This window comes from Ictalurus furcatus, chromosome 9 (assembly GCF_023375685.1).
Source record: "Ictalurus furcatus strain D&B chromosome 9, Billie_1.0, whole genome shotgun sequence".
Classification (NCBI taxonomy): Eukaryota; Metazoa; Chordata; class Actinopteri; order Siluriformes; family Ictaluridae; genus Ictalurus; species Ictalurus furcatus.
In genome coordinates, this window is record NC_071263.1 from 38,628 (window position 1) to 53,163 (window position 14,536).

Below are 14,536 nucleotides of genomic sequence, written 5' to 3' on the forward strand. Positions count from 1 at the left end.
TCAGATTTCAGATTGTTTATTTCTAAATAAAGCAACGTCATCACTCAAAATTGTAATTCTACTAAACATACATTTTGTTTTAAATTGGAAACAAACATTTATCTGACATGGCACTAACAGTAACATAGCAGACCCTGTTTCAATACTAAATATTTAAACATGCCTCAGACATCCCCTCACTTCTTGAACACCTACATCACACAAGTGGCCACTTGCTGAACAAGAGCCAATTTTAAAATAGAAACACACCTGAGTGAAGACATTTCCTACAAACTTTCTTTTAAATCTTTGTCACCTAACGGGTACTAGGCTAGCATGAGCTAGTGAGCCAATTAATAGTCCAAGTAAACATTGTAATGCAGTATGTTTTTGAGAAGTGTGAGCGTAACATACATTTTGTGAATTCACATACAGCTTTGTCTGCCTTTTTATCAGAACCAGAAATTAAATTGCATCAGAACACAATGATTCCGGGTGAGTTCTACTCCTGAAGTCTATATCTATGAGGGCCTGAACAGATCCTATGAGGGCTTGTTGAAAAGAGTGTCGAGGTAGGATCATACCAGTGAATAGAAATTGACTCAACACCTATATTTTGACCTTAAAGCTGCAATTCAGAGAAAGAGGGTTAAATGCATTGATTTTTTTGCTCATCATCACAGCAATATAAAGCTTTTAAATACACAAATTCTCCCATACTGCACCTTTATCCTTATCTGAAAGTCACTGAAGTTGGCATGAATACAAGTAAGGCACTGTTGTGTTACACTGGCATAAGCTTGGCTTTTCCAACACAGTTACAAACAGCAATTTAAAAAATAAAAATAAAAACATTTACCCAGATTTTACACACCCTGAGACAACAATGTATAAAAAAACAAAAGTGCAGCAGTCCCTGAAAGGTCCTCACCCACTACCATCTGATTTTAAAAAAAGAGAGAAGTTTTGAACGCAGAGGTAAAGCGTTTCTCTGAAAAAAGCCCTAGAATACAAAAGGCATATAATTAATTAATCTTAAATTAGGACTATTTCTGATAATACAGCTAAATGATGCATTTCAGATAATTAATAAATTGTCATTAAATATGGCTTAATAACAAAGTCAGGAAAGTAAACATACTCATTTTAAAGCTCAATTTTAAATCACGCATGCTTAGTAACAGTCACAAATCCTCATATATGGGGTGAACTAAGATGATTGTTTACTTGGAATTAAATATACACTGAGATAGAAGAATTAGCGTGGTTGCGTTCAACTAGGGCTATAAGGATTTTAATATACTTTGAAGGAGATAAATTAGCTTACAAACATTCCCTATGAATCACACTGATGCCAAGCTTTGTGGCAACCAGAGCCTAAGAGTACTACTCATCTTTCTGAGCACAAATACAAACGAAGAGTGAAGAGGAAGGAAAAAATTAGTTTGAGGACAGCAAATGTTTAACATTAAATGTATTAACGTCCATGTGTTTTTTTTGTAAGACAATGGGATCTGCCTCTAATTTGTGTCTAATTTGGAGTCAGTGTAGCATTTCAAAGAAAACTCCACCTTGAGACACATTAAATATGCTTCTATTGAAATATATATGTGATGTGCTTAAGGATTCTTGTGTTAATTTGCTGGTTGGTGCTGTATTTTCATTATTTGTTGTTAGAAGCTAGTGTCGTGACATGCTGATGTCACATGTGGGAAGCGCATCACATTACTAGCACAGTTCCAATGGCGTTTAATAGGAGAAATAATTTAAATGCTCTCGGACATATTGTAAGCGATAATGCTCCGGTTCTGCTGTTTATGTAGAAGTACTAGCGACGGCAAACATTAAATTCAAAGCTCCAGAAGGACATGCCGTTACACTATGCGGTTGCACTGAGTTATGGCAAAAACTTGGCTTAGCATGGTGACTATGAGATGACGGGCGTGATGGTACATGTACGAAGCTGAACCGTTTGAGCAGAGTGTACAGATGAGGATGTGAGAGTTGGACAGACTAAAAGGATTAAAGTGCTGCTGCATCGCTTTCATTAGGTAGAACGGTACCACTATCAGCAGGTAATCAAATGGCATTGTGGGTAATGTAGTGAAAACAGTGATAATAGAGATCAATATGTTCATGAAAGAAGTTTAAACCAAAAAAAAAAAAAAAAAAGAGACAACTCGGAATCTTGGATGCCACTGACATTAATTATAAAGCCTATTATGCAAGGGTGTATTTTTTCTTAAATCCTGGATAAAAAAAATATTTCTTCACCTTTAGTTCAACTGATTTGTTAATTGATCTGCCTTATTTACCATATGTACTCTGTATGTGTACAGTGTACTCCGTATATTCGTGGTAGAGTATTTTACTCTGTTTCAGAATCAAACCTGTAAAATGTTACGAATAGCTCTAAAACATTGATCAAAAACAGAAATAGCAAAACCTGTGATCTGGCTGGGACGTTCTGAGGACTAGCAAAAGAACTAAAGGTGACAATTCACAATCTTTCACACTACATCCGCAAGTACAACCACATTACGCACTATCGTCGTCTGAAAACTTGAATTTTGCATAAACGATGAGCATGACTATTGCCATGACAACACAGAGAGAACCCATTACAAGGTAGGCAATGCCCAGGAACTGATTCTTTCCTCCCATCCAGGAAACATTGGTGAACACCACTGTCTTTGTCCCACCAAAGCTCTGAACAGGATAATCTGGATTGTAGGTTAAGGATCAAACCACGTAGAAATGCCTCATTCTAAAATCTCTAAACCACACAAACACACACACACACACACACGACCAGCACAAACTAGTGATTAAAAAAACAACAAGTGATTCTTTCAAAAATGCTAAAATGCCTGTGAATGTCACTTGTTATTTGATGTGACAATGATCTTAAAATTAAAACTGCTTTCACATTCACCAATGAAATCAAAATGGAAAAACAGTGTAAGTGTAAGTGGTCAAACACCAGCCACACGTAGACTCAATCCTTACTAATTCTCTCGTACTAATTCTCTATCCGTCCTTGTCGCTCTTATTTTTCCTCTAGTTTTTTTTTTGGTTACACCCAAGTAGACAAACCGGTCTGTGTGCATTTGTAGCTGATAGGGTTCCACCTATCATATATAGAAGTTGTATGCAAACAAAGATGAAAATTCTAGGGAAAAAAATGGTTATTTTTAAATTGGTACAAGGAAGGCATTCATGAATAATCTATTGTAAATTGACTATCAAGAATCTGCAAATGGAAAGATCTACAGGGGCAAGGTGTCAATTACAGCTGATAGAAGGATACTGTAGTTGATCTCTAAGGTATAGTTACCCGCAGGCAAGCCATCTGCATAAACTCCCCCTGTGATTCGCCCGTACAACTTCCTGAAGTTAGGAAGTGCTGCACGCCTCATCCACACCAGGAAGTCCTGGTTCAGGAAACCATTATTGGCAGGGTCATTTGGGTCCAGCTCGTACACTGGACTTGGCCAGTTTATGGGCTTTGTTGTACCTGAGAAAGAAAATATAAGCGATTTAATTTATTAGGCATTGGATCGACAATCACAACTTTTTCTCACACATAACAGTTCGATGCTTGCTTCATTATATACAAACAGGTGGCAAATTAAAGGAAAAATAACATTGAGTGTCTTGGGAAGCTGTTGGGCCACCTTACAAGACACTTGACCTCTGGAAGCTTCTGGAAATGTACTGGGGAGATGAACACCATTCTTCCAAAAAATATCCCCTCAATTGGTGTTTTTATCTAACATCAAAAGATCAGTCCAAAATCTCCCATAGGTGTTAATTTTTCCATGTTTCTCATGATGTGGCGTAAAATGAAGTGGAATTACTGTTACCACTCCAAAGTTGATTATTTTCCTATAACAGCATGTCCTGAGGTGTTGTATTCATCTAAAACCACAATAATTCTAAATTTTCAATTCATTAAAAATGATTCAGGATACTTTTGACCCATTTACAGCTTCATTTAATTTTGTGGAATGGTCCATGAAACAAGATAGCTCTTTTTTATAGCTTTCGTGATCGCAGATATAAGTTGCTCTCTCCCAGCCTTGTTTTTTCCCCCCCTTTTCTTAAAGTTAATAAAAGACAAAAACCCAGTTTGTGGGTTTTTTTGCTTTAAGAAAAGCACCTGACACTGGAGAAAATAAGCTTGGCGAAGGACACACCAGCTTCAACCTTGTTTGTTGTTAGGTGTTATCTTTTGCATATAGTATTTACACAGAAAAACAGACAAATTATTTGAATACCAATGATCTATTTCAAACGATTTAATCCATCAAATCTTTGTCGTACAACTGACTGGAACTGTTAGCTCACTCAGTCAATAATGACCATTCAAGTTAATTTTATAATGCAAGAATGTAACTTGGATAAATACCGGCAAAAGCCTGAGCAAAGGAGCCGTTGACAGGAGCAGGATTCCTGTATTTGACATTGTAATCCGTCCACCATGCAATTCCTTTCCTGTCAAATGGAACCGGCATCTTCTGCCCGTTGACAATCTGGTACAGCTTAAAGGAGTCTTTCCAGAAAACACAAAGTCATTAAGAGAATGTGTGTTTATAGAACAAAGTTAAAAGCTCATTTATTACAATATATGTGAAAGCCTTTAACGAATCATTCTGATTTCAATAGCCTTTGGAGCTACAAGGCCAAAATATTCTTGCTGAGAAAGATTAAAGTCTGAACAGAGAACAAAAATATAAACAGTGAGGTGTGTTTGATACAGGGTAGGACCTCATTTATCAAGCTGGATACAAATGAAATTATTTGTAAATCATTTGCAGAAGATATGTACTTCTTGTGAAAATAGTCGGAAAATCATTTGTATCATCCTGAGTTTTGTGTACATTTATGTATAAGGTGACTCACTTTACACTTTTCAATTACACACAGAAACTTAGTGCTAATGTTGTGAAATCAATTTCATATTAATGACTTGAAAGAAATGATGCCCTCTAACAGGAGGAAGAGTTGGTGTGCGTCTATGGTAGCTGATGTGCCGCTGATTTTAAGGATGATTGGCCTTTATTTATATATGCATGTGAGTGCAAAAATATCAGCATTACAGAATCTTTTTTTTTTTTTAATCTGGCAGGAAATTTTTCGTTGAGTATGGCCTACAACAAAACATTTACACACAACTTCACCAAACAGAGAATATGTTAGCTAAGAAGCATTAGTCTTAGGCATGGTCTTTCTTCCAAATTTGTTTTGACAAGAAATCAGATTGAATAGGTGTCAGGAGCATTGTAATGTGGTACCATTGAACATGCTGTTCGCTATGGATCCACAGGGAACAATAGATTTCCCACTGGAATCCTTCTGATAAGGAGAGCAGGTGCTTTCTGGAGACTGTAGAGGTTTAGAAAAATATTCAAATGAAACAGACTGGAATAAATATTACAATAAATTATTAACAATTGGAAAAGATGCATAAGGCAAGACTATACCTGAATGTACTGTGTCTGCCCCACCAGTTGGTTGGGGTCTACGGACACTCCGTATGTTCTGTAGTTCTGATAGTAACTAGACAGGGCATAATAGAAGAAGACAGGGCCCTGAAAACAAGATGTTTACCTCGTCATTTAACAGCAATGTTTAGACAGGTCACACAATGATGAAAGATGAATGAAAATGATGGTACCTCAAAAAGCTCACTGAAGGAGAAATTGACCGCACATACGCAGTTTGTAGAAGGGTTGGTGCACTGGAGGCAGTTAGAATCGTCCGAATTGCCTGTGTAATCCCTCTGTTACACAATAAAAGATTAAAGTAATAGTTAAGTCACAATGACATTTATACAATTAGACTGAGAAAAATAGTCAGCTAGAATATATTTAGTGTTAGAACAGTATTTTGCACTGCAACTAGGAGTCTAACGTAGTACTAAAAATGGAACCTTATAGATTTCAGTCGCTTATAGACTCATTTCCCATAGGCAGTTTATGTCCAAGACTCTTGCTTTAGTGCGCAATTTCACCTGGATACTGCAGACTTGTACATAAAAGCTGCTGCTGTATTCATAATAGCTGACCTGTGCTCATCCCAGGACTCTTATGTTGCGTTCATGTAAGTGGTAATCTAAGTCCAAATAACGTCATTTCCCACCTCAGCATGTTCAATGTGAAGAGGAAAAAGAAAACATGGACACCGCCATCAAACGGTGTCTTTTTTTGCTGTGTCAGAGCTACTTTAACTGCACTTTTACTGTTCTACAATAGTTATCAGTGGTTATTAACAGTTGTAGGTAAGCAATTACAAGTTGCAGCTTCATCTCGAACGCAGCATTATTCACAATATGCTTATACTGAATATCTTTTCAACACGATGCCTTTTGAATTGAATTGAATGCAAGCAGCGGCCATCCTAAAGCCATACTCACCTAATCACTCTCAGAAAATAGTTTCACTCAGATTAGGGATGCACCGATACCACTTTTTATCCGACCAAGTACAAGTACTTACATTTGGGTACTTGCCGATACCAACTACCGATGAGTACTTTTCGCAATGCCCCACGTCTGAAGCATGTCATCAAACGCACCTGCTATGGCTTGGCCAATGTGCGAACCCCTAAACTGCATTCCTTGTAAAATGACTCTCTGGGGAGTAATATCCTCATCAATCCACTGTGCTGTTAAACTTATCAGAGACATTGGGCTGACACTGCTAGTCCAAATATCAGTGGTGAAGCTGAAGGTGTCTGTGGTATCTAATGTGGTGACGGCTGGGAATCTCATACTTCGGCTCAAGTACACCAAGACAACGACGAAATCCTGTACTATCTACAACTGACAACGGTTGGTCATCAAGAGCAATGAACTGGGTAAGAGCTTCTGTTATTTTTAACTGCCCGTGGCTTGTCTCTGGACATTTTCTCTTGCTTTTCCAGCGTTTGTTGAAAAGTTGGTTGTTGCTGCTTCCCGCTGCTAGCATTAGCAAACTCTTTGCACTCGGCGTTATGTTTGTTCTTTAGTTGTTTAATCAAATTGCTTGTGTTAATTGAGCTATTTTTTACCCCTCCTCTTGACAGTTTAGCAGAGCATAGTTTGCAGTCTGCTCTACTTTTATCATCATCACTTATCTTAAAATATCTCCAAATTGCTGACGTTGCTCCTCTTCCGACTACCTGCTCAACTGACGAGAGGTTAGGCTAAGTCACGTTGTCATAAAGTGGTATCAGTGCAGTTGTATCGGGATAGTTTTACAAGTACGAGTACATGAGCACAGTATTGGGCCGACACCCGAGTACTGGTATCGGCGCATCCCTAACTCAGATTCAGGTAGGAGGCGTAGCTTTTAACGTTAAAAAAGTGGAACTTTATGTTAGCGATGGCTGAAACAAGTGCACGGCAGAGTGCACAGAATGACGCATGACAAACAACAAATAAAAATTTGATAAAATAAACTGGTGTATTAGTTAATCAAAATGAGTACTGCTTTCAGTGCAAATGATGAATTAGCTTCAGCTGCATGGAACCAAGGAACCTCCCACTCACTAATCATGTCATATGCATACTGTGTATGTCTACATCTAATTTCCATTAAACACACCCTGATTTATGGGTGTTGATTTAGTGAACCAGTGAAAGGAAACCATTCAACAGGCTATCAAGATCTGACAAGGATCCAAGGAACAAGAGTTGTCCAAGATCACAGGAAAGCAGTGTATCCTGTTTTTCTTTTTGCTTTATGAAGCGGTTTTGGCCAGAGTAGGGTTGACAACTGAACCGTTTTCCAACCTCTCCTGCAGGTAGTTATATGAACAACAAATAAGCAAAAATCCTGAAAGACAAAACAGACTTCCAAAATGAATAAAATGGCCGTCACATGAAGCCAGCCAACAACGCTGCTGCAGCATTCGGGCAGCTTAACAAATTCAGGCGGAAGCGCTCATCTGCCCTCTTCCGCATACATGAGCCCACAGACACTTATGACCGGCTACTGTTGCTGCGATTGACAGGAAAGAGCGAGTAATGTCATGCCTCCCACTCAGACAGCACGGCCAACTTTACTCTCTTGGTTCCCGGCCATAGATGGCTGTGGCATGATGGCAAAAACGAGAGGATATCAAAGAATCTTTTCATGGTCCACTGGGTTCACCTGTCAAAGACTGCACGTTCAGGCCAGCAAATCTGTGGTGCCTCTAGTATGCAAATGCTCCTGTTACTCAATCAAAGGACCAACAAGCTAACTCATGGGCTGAAAAAGATAAATATCTGCACAAATTATATATGACATTATATATTACTATAAGGTTCCCAATGACAATGTGACATTATTGTACATACTATACTTGGTATAATTATTGATAATGCTGATATTGCATTTGATTATTTAACTGAAAATCAAGCTTTTTTCAGGTTGTTAAAATCCATCCATCCATTTTATATATAGCTTATCCTACAGGATCGCGGGGAACTTGGAGCCTATCCCAGGGAGCATCGGGCACAAGGCGGGGTACACTCTGGACAGGGTACCAATCCATCACAGGGCAAGTTATTAAAATATTACACTCAGATATACACATATTTGAAACACGACCAGAGTTTGATCATACAGATAGAGACTGATTGCAAGAATGAAACTGGTGAATAAGAAAACCATTGGTAGAATTTATGCCTGCTCATTTTGCCAACAATTTTTGACATTCTACTGAATTTGGGAGTGTGTGATGAGGCATGATTTTGAATTAAACATGCTTTGCCTGTCTAACTACATTTGAGGTAAGTGAAAAATTGTATACATGCAATTTTTTTGAAAAGCTCAACCAGACTTTCAGCTAATATACTCTGTCCTACCTCTAGCATTTTGATGTTGTGTGAGGTGACAAAGAGCGCCACTCCAATGCCGATAAAGGCCAGGCCGATGAGAGTGAAGCCAGGGATGACGATGCCGGCAGACAGAATGGGCTGCCAGGCGGGAAGTCGCTGCTGTGTGAATGCGGTGTTATCTGGCCTATTGGCCATCGACCCCTCGGTCTTCATCCTGACACTACCTGAAAGAAGGAGAACATCAGGTTATTAATCATTATTAATCACTTTTCAGTGCTCATTATTAATCATTTTTAAGTGCTCATTTAGTCTGACTAATTCTAGAACTGTAGAATTGATTTGAAACTGAGAATTATCTAATCTTATTGGTGGCAAAACAGCATTTATGAAAAGAGGCATACAAAAACACTTTACATGTTTGGCAGCTATGTGAACAGATGAGAGTGAAAATTAGAAATGGACAGTTTCTCAGTTCTCTGCAAAATGTGTTACATTTTGTAAAAAAAGTACCTTTGAACTCTTTTTTCGCACTCCATGTTCACAGCTTGGTCTACATAGGGGAAGGAGCCAAGCCACCGGATAGCACTACGGTTTGGATTGGAATGAAAATCTAAACCACGTTATGTAAACTAGGAGTGAAATGCTCTGCCATAGATGTCTAAAATGTTTCTTAGGTTACCTACAATTTAATTATGTGCCATATAGAGTAAAATTTGGTAATTATGCACACTTATAATCTATGTCTTCTGCTAAATGTTCATCTTAGGTACTTAATGGTATTTTTTTTTTTTTGTCAATGGCTAGCCTGCTAGCTAACCAGCCAGCCTTCCTCATTAGCTAGATCAATATGTTCTCATATATATATATATATATATATATATATATATATATATATATAGCAATAAAAAGACTTCTCTGTTATGATACTCGCAACTCTGTGTTAAGTCATACTGGAAAGGTGAGATGGGTCTTTTAGTAGCTTCTTGGATGTTACAAAAATAAAAATAAAATCAACATTATTTTCATTCACTATTTTACAAGCTTTTGCAAGGAATAAAACATGACAAGGCATTCTGTTACATGCATCACTTAGTTCAACTATAAACAGTATTTTTCTCACCAGTCTCACATTTTTGTCTCTCTTGAAAGTAATACAAAAATAACACTTGTTACAGAGAAACATCAATGTGCAAAATCCTCCATCCTGAAGACTTTGCTGTTGACGAAATCGTAAGTTATAGCATTACTGTTATAAAGTGCTGACACTGGAGACTCCTTCCAAATATGTTTCCTTAGAGAATACTTCACCAAAGATCAGTTGTTTTTCTTTGTTGCGTAACACCCCTTGAGTTACATTTTGATTTAATGTGTATTATTAAACATATTATAGGGCCTATAACTTACATATGTTAAGTGGCCTATAATATAGGCCACTTAACACAGTGAAATCTTACCATATAGGCTACCCTAGGTCAAATATTTCCAAAAATATTTTGTTGTTACTCTGTCACTTTACAGTCAGAGAAGACTTCCTTAACAATAAGGTCAAGCATAACAAGCATAGCAACGATAATAATAGTCTCTTCTAGAGTAAACTTTTTTTTTCCATGACTCTACTCACCTTAAAGCCGACGAGGAATCGAATCAAATTGTGCAAAGAAACCGAGTTTAAACTTATTGCTGTTTTATCTTTTACACACAAAAAAAAGAAAAATCGTCGACGATGAAATAACGCCCAACACCTCACACGTTACCTGTAATACTACCTGAAACTGGAATTGACTTCCTGTAGGCGGGGCTTCATTTTCACACTACATGAGTGAAGAATTAATAATCAATATCCTCCACATCTTCAATTAATATCATCTACACCCCAAATAGCTCACTAAATATCCAACAGAGATACATCTGGGATTCAGCTGCTGTCTTTTCTTGTTTAAAACGACTATTTATATCCAATCTTTATCAGTCTACTTACATTTACATGTATTCATTTAGCAGACGCTTTTATCCAAAGCGACTTACAAATGAGGGGAAAAAAAGCTCCAGTATCAAACAAAAACAAATAAATTCTAATAATATATTGTCCACTATAATCATAGCACTCAAAAAAAATGACAACAAAATCGTATAAAATATTACAATCTGTAATAATATTATTTCAGAAACCAGGGTAGAAATGATTCCCTACTCTCTACTAAACTGTGTTAAATGTGTCCCGCATGTCCACAACGCTGGGGGTGCGCCGGATTGTTTTAGGCATTATTATAAAAACGCAAAACTCCCTAACAAGTGCATTGTACTGTATAGTCTAGTAAATAAAACGTGACGTGTGAGAAGTCTCAGAGGATTCAGATTTGATTGATGGAAGGTCCCACCAATTAAACGCTCGATAATCCTACGCACCGCCCATTTAGAACTCAACTGGATGATCTGGTTGGTCCTTTTTCTTAGCTGCAGTCACACATCTGCTTCCTTTGTGCCGGACGGTAGCTAACAAGAGGTAAATAAAATATATGTTTTAGAAATTGCTTCTAATGTGTTAAAATGCGTAACGTTAAGTTCCGTATTCAAGTATTAATTGTTGTGTTTTAATATCAGCTTACTGTTTGCTAGAGTGCAACCGTTAGCGCGTTAAAGCAACTCAAGCTCGCGGCGCAATTATAGCTAAGCTAGATAACCAGCCAACGCTTTTGCGGCTGTATATTTTTTATCCACTCGTATTCCGGAAGAGCCCCGCCCATTCTACGATTGATTGGTAGTTCTCGTGTGAACGTGCTGTATTAGCCAATCCTGATACAGGATTTGGAGTAGAACTAACCAATCCTGAAGAAGGAGGAGAGACTTGGAATACGAGTGGGGAAAAAAAACATCGCAGGCTAGTGTGCTCATTGTATTGTATTGTATTGCAGTTTTGCTAACTGAAACGAGCTAACTGGATAACTAGCTCGATAAGACATATGATGTAATCTCTAAACTGTCAGATTATTTTCTTTTTACAATAACTTTGCCCTCTACAGTTTGAGGGAAAAAAAAACCCTGAACAGCTGATGAAATTAAGATTAAATCATTGAGTTGTCATGGTCTTTGATATCAGTGAGCTTTTTATTTAAGTACATTTAATGCATGACGTTTGAGGTTTGTTTTGAACACTTGGGCGGTCTAAACAAAGATATTAACAGTTGTTTAAAATGAAATAATAATAATAATAATAAAAACTGTTGAAATTTCAGAGCTTTTTGTACCTGGGTCCCATAGTGTCATGGACACCAATATGATAGTGTATCTAGAAAAAAATAGTTTTGTCGGTTTTCTCTTTTAAAATTCATAGCTCGTCACATCCGGGAAAACATTTTTAAATTTTATTTGGATGATTCATCCTGTACTAATCTTGTGTTCGTCCAATTAAATGCTTTTTAGAATGTATAGGTCCCGCCCCCATGAGTACATTAGCAGCAAAAATGGTTAGTAATTTTTTCCCAACCATTGCTTGGTTGGAGTTTATTCTCTTGGACGATGGTGGAATTTGTGCAAGTTCACAGTTGGGTGACTTTTCAGAAAAAAAGTGCTTTACCAGATTGGTTTTTCTTTTTTCAGCTCTGGATCGTCTCACTACCCTTAGATTGATCGAGATTGTGATTTCATTTTTATACACTATTCTCCATCGGTGTATTTTGGAGTTATGTCTCCTGGTGATGACTCAGCTTCATTTAGGATATCTCAAGTCATTCCATTGGGAATTTAGTACTTTCCACCTACTAACAGAGCTTCTGCTGGAAAAATAGAAAATTAATCAACGCTTTCTGATGCAATCGGAATCGAGAACATCACTAGGCCTGTAACAATAACTACTTTTGTTGGACGATAAATTGTCCCAGATATAACTATGCTAAACAATATTATTGTCATTTTCAGACCGTTTTATGCCGCTGATATAACGATAATATAATAGCATAATAATGCAAGTATACCCTTTCAAAGAGCAACAAACTTTTAATTCTTAAGAAATCAAGTGGCTTTATTGTCATTTCAACCATTTACAGCTGGTACAGTACACAGTGAAATGAAATTGTTCCTCAGACACTGGAACTGGAATCTCCTAAAATAGTCTTTGACTTCTGATGAAAATATGCTTTCAGTTTAGTCAATATATCACCGTCATATTTGCTCATTTTAGTCAATTTTATGCTGACTAAAACAGTATCGAATGTTAGTCAACGGCATTTTAGTTGACGAGGAAATACAAAAATTTAACTAAATATTCACACATTTTAAATATGTATCAATGAAAACATGTGAAAACTGCCCTTGTAGTAAAACAACTGATCTCCTAAAATAATAACATTACAAGGAGTTCACTACTGTACTACAATATTGTGAATTCTTTATGCTTTAGTTAGTCATTGTCCGTGAAAGAGCGCATTCACAACGTGACACCGTTCTACCTCGCGCCTTACTTAAGTTCAAATGTTCACTTGTGCATTTGTGTGATTTTGTGCAGAAGTGAGTTGTAGTATTAGGTTTATGTTGTGTAGATGTCTGATTAATCTCCTACATGTATAGGATGCGTTTGGGTGAGTTAATTAACCCGCTAGTAAAGTGCTTCAGTTCACCACTGTTCAGTTTCATCTCGCGCAGCTTAAGCGGCTGAATCCCCAGCATTATTGACTATGTAAACAAACACGCGTGTAAACATAACGTGCAATATCGAGGTCAGCAAAAATGATTGTGCTCATATACACATATATAGATGTGTTCGTGTATATATATCTTTATCTCGTACAATAAGTCCATAACGTAATTATGGTGACCGGCCTAAACGGCACTGTCATCTAACTATATTGAAAACTTCCAAACAAATCCATAGTGGTTTGTATAGATACTACAAGAAGTCATTTTTGTTCAAGGACCGCTTGTTAGTCTAACTTTTATTTCTTGTCCATACGATTTGACATTTTTAATCAAAAGTGTTTAGAAATTTGTATGCTGCTGGACAAAAGGTGTAAGCAGTAAATCCGCCCCTAACCTTAACTTCCATAACTTTTCATATTGAGTCTTGTGAATTGTTCAGAATTTTATTAATCTGACCATTTTATAGAGGTAAAAGGATGTCTACATTTCTAATTTAAGTTAAAACCAGTTTCTAAGTAACAGAATTTTGACCGGCTACAACTGAAACAATGTCCACCCTTTCAGTTAAGTATAATTTTTGTTGTACGTTTGTTTATCCCCCCCACCCCCCGCTACAGTTGCACCCTTTCCTGGTCCTCACCTCTGTTTCTTTATTCTGCCTTTATTTCCCAGTGATTGAATGGATATTTCCCGGTGCACCGAGAAATGGGTAAAACAAAACAAGGTTACTGTAATGTGCACTTTGTTGTGAATTTGCCATCATTACAAACATCCCTCAGCACATTCAAACAGCATCTTTTTTTTTTTTTGGTTCTGTCATATCAGAGGCATGTTCAGGAGGGTTTATTAACATTTAAATTAATAGCTCAGGTGGTGCTTGTGGGGGCAGGAGGTGTTTGTGTGCATGTATGTGTGTAGGGTGGGGCAGTTCTGTCTGTCGAGATTTCATCTGACTTCCTATGAAGATGTCTCCTCGCATTGGACAAATTTTTTGATAGCTGCTACTTGCCATATTTAGTCTCGTCGCATGCGTTTGAGTGACCCTCCCCCAGACATTAAACATTTCTGAATTGAAAGACAAAATATGGTCTTGGGACTTGGGAGCGTCCCGGAGAT

General features: G+C 37.4%; 2 protein-coding genes across 5 annotated transcripts in view; one reads left to right on the plus strand and one right to left on the minus strand.

Annotated features, from left to right (window-relative positions):
- tmem30b (transmembrane protein 30B) lies at positions 1-12,577 on the minus strand. Of its 2 annotated transcripts, XM_053633486.1 has the most exons (9): positions 11,395-12,577; positions 11,195-11,281; positions 8,816-9,012; positions 5,660-5,764; positions 5,466-5,573; positions 5,277-5,367; positions 4,391-4,534; positions 3,290-3,496; positions 1-2,702 (listed from the first exon to the last, which is right to left on the minus strand). In XM_053633486.1, the coding sequence occupies exons 2-9, from the start codon at positions 11,199-11,201 to the stop codon at positions 2,518-2,520; spliced, it is 1,044 nt and encodes a 347-aa protein (XP_053489461.1). In that variant the 5' UTR covers positions 11,202-11,281; positions 11,395-12,577; the 3' UTR covers positions 1-2,517. The 2 variants fall into 2 exon arrangements, with proteins under 2 accessions (XP_053489461.1, XP_053489462.1); XM_053633487.1 differs by lacking the exons at positions 11,195-11,281; positions 11,395-12,577 and adding an exon at positions 10,410-10,692.
- Positions 11,216-14,536, plus strand: part of kdm1a (lysine (K)-specific demethylase 1a) — a 23,279-nt gene continuing 19,958 nt past the window's right edge. For 2 of the 3 annotated variants that reach the window (XM_053633481.1, XM_053633482.1), the window contains exon 1: positions 14,093-14,129. In XM_053633481.1, coding sequence (XP_053489456.1) covers positions 14,100-14,129 — 30 coding nt within the window. In that variant the 5' untranslated portion in view covers positions 14,093-14,099. Of the gene's footprint in view, positions 11,292-14,092; positions 14,130-14,536 lie in introns of those variants that run through there. The other variant, XM_053633483.1, reaches the window with a different exon arrangement.

Bases quoted from the DNA above. Each gene is read 5' to 3' on its own strand.
- tmem30b (XM_053633486.1), bottom strand. The intron at 5,765-8,815 runs GTAGGACAGAGT...ATTGTGTAACAG, and splicing joins ACAACATCAAAATGCTAGAG to AGGGATTACACAGGCAATTC. The intron at 3,497-4,390 runs GTATTTATCCAA...TTTCTTTCTCAG, and splicing joins CTTTGCTCAGGCTTTTGCCG to GTACAACAAAGCCCATAAAC.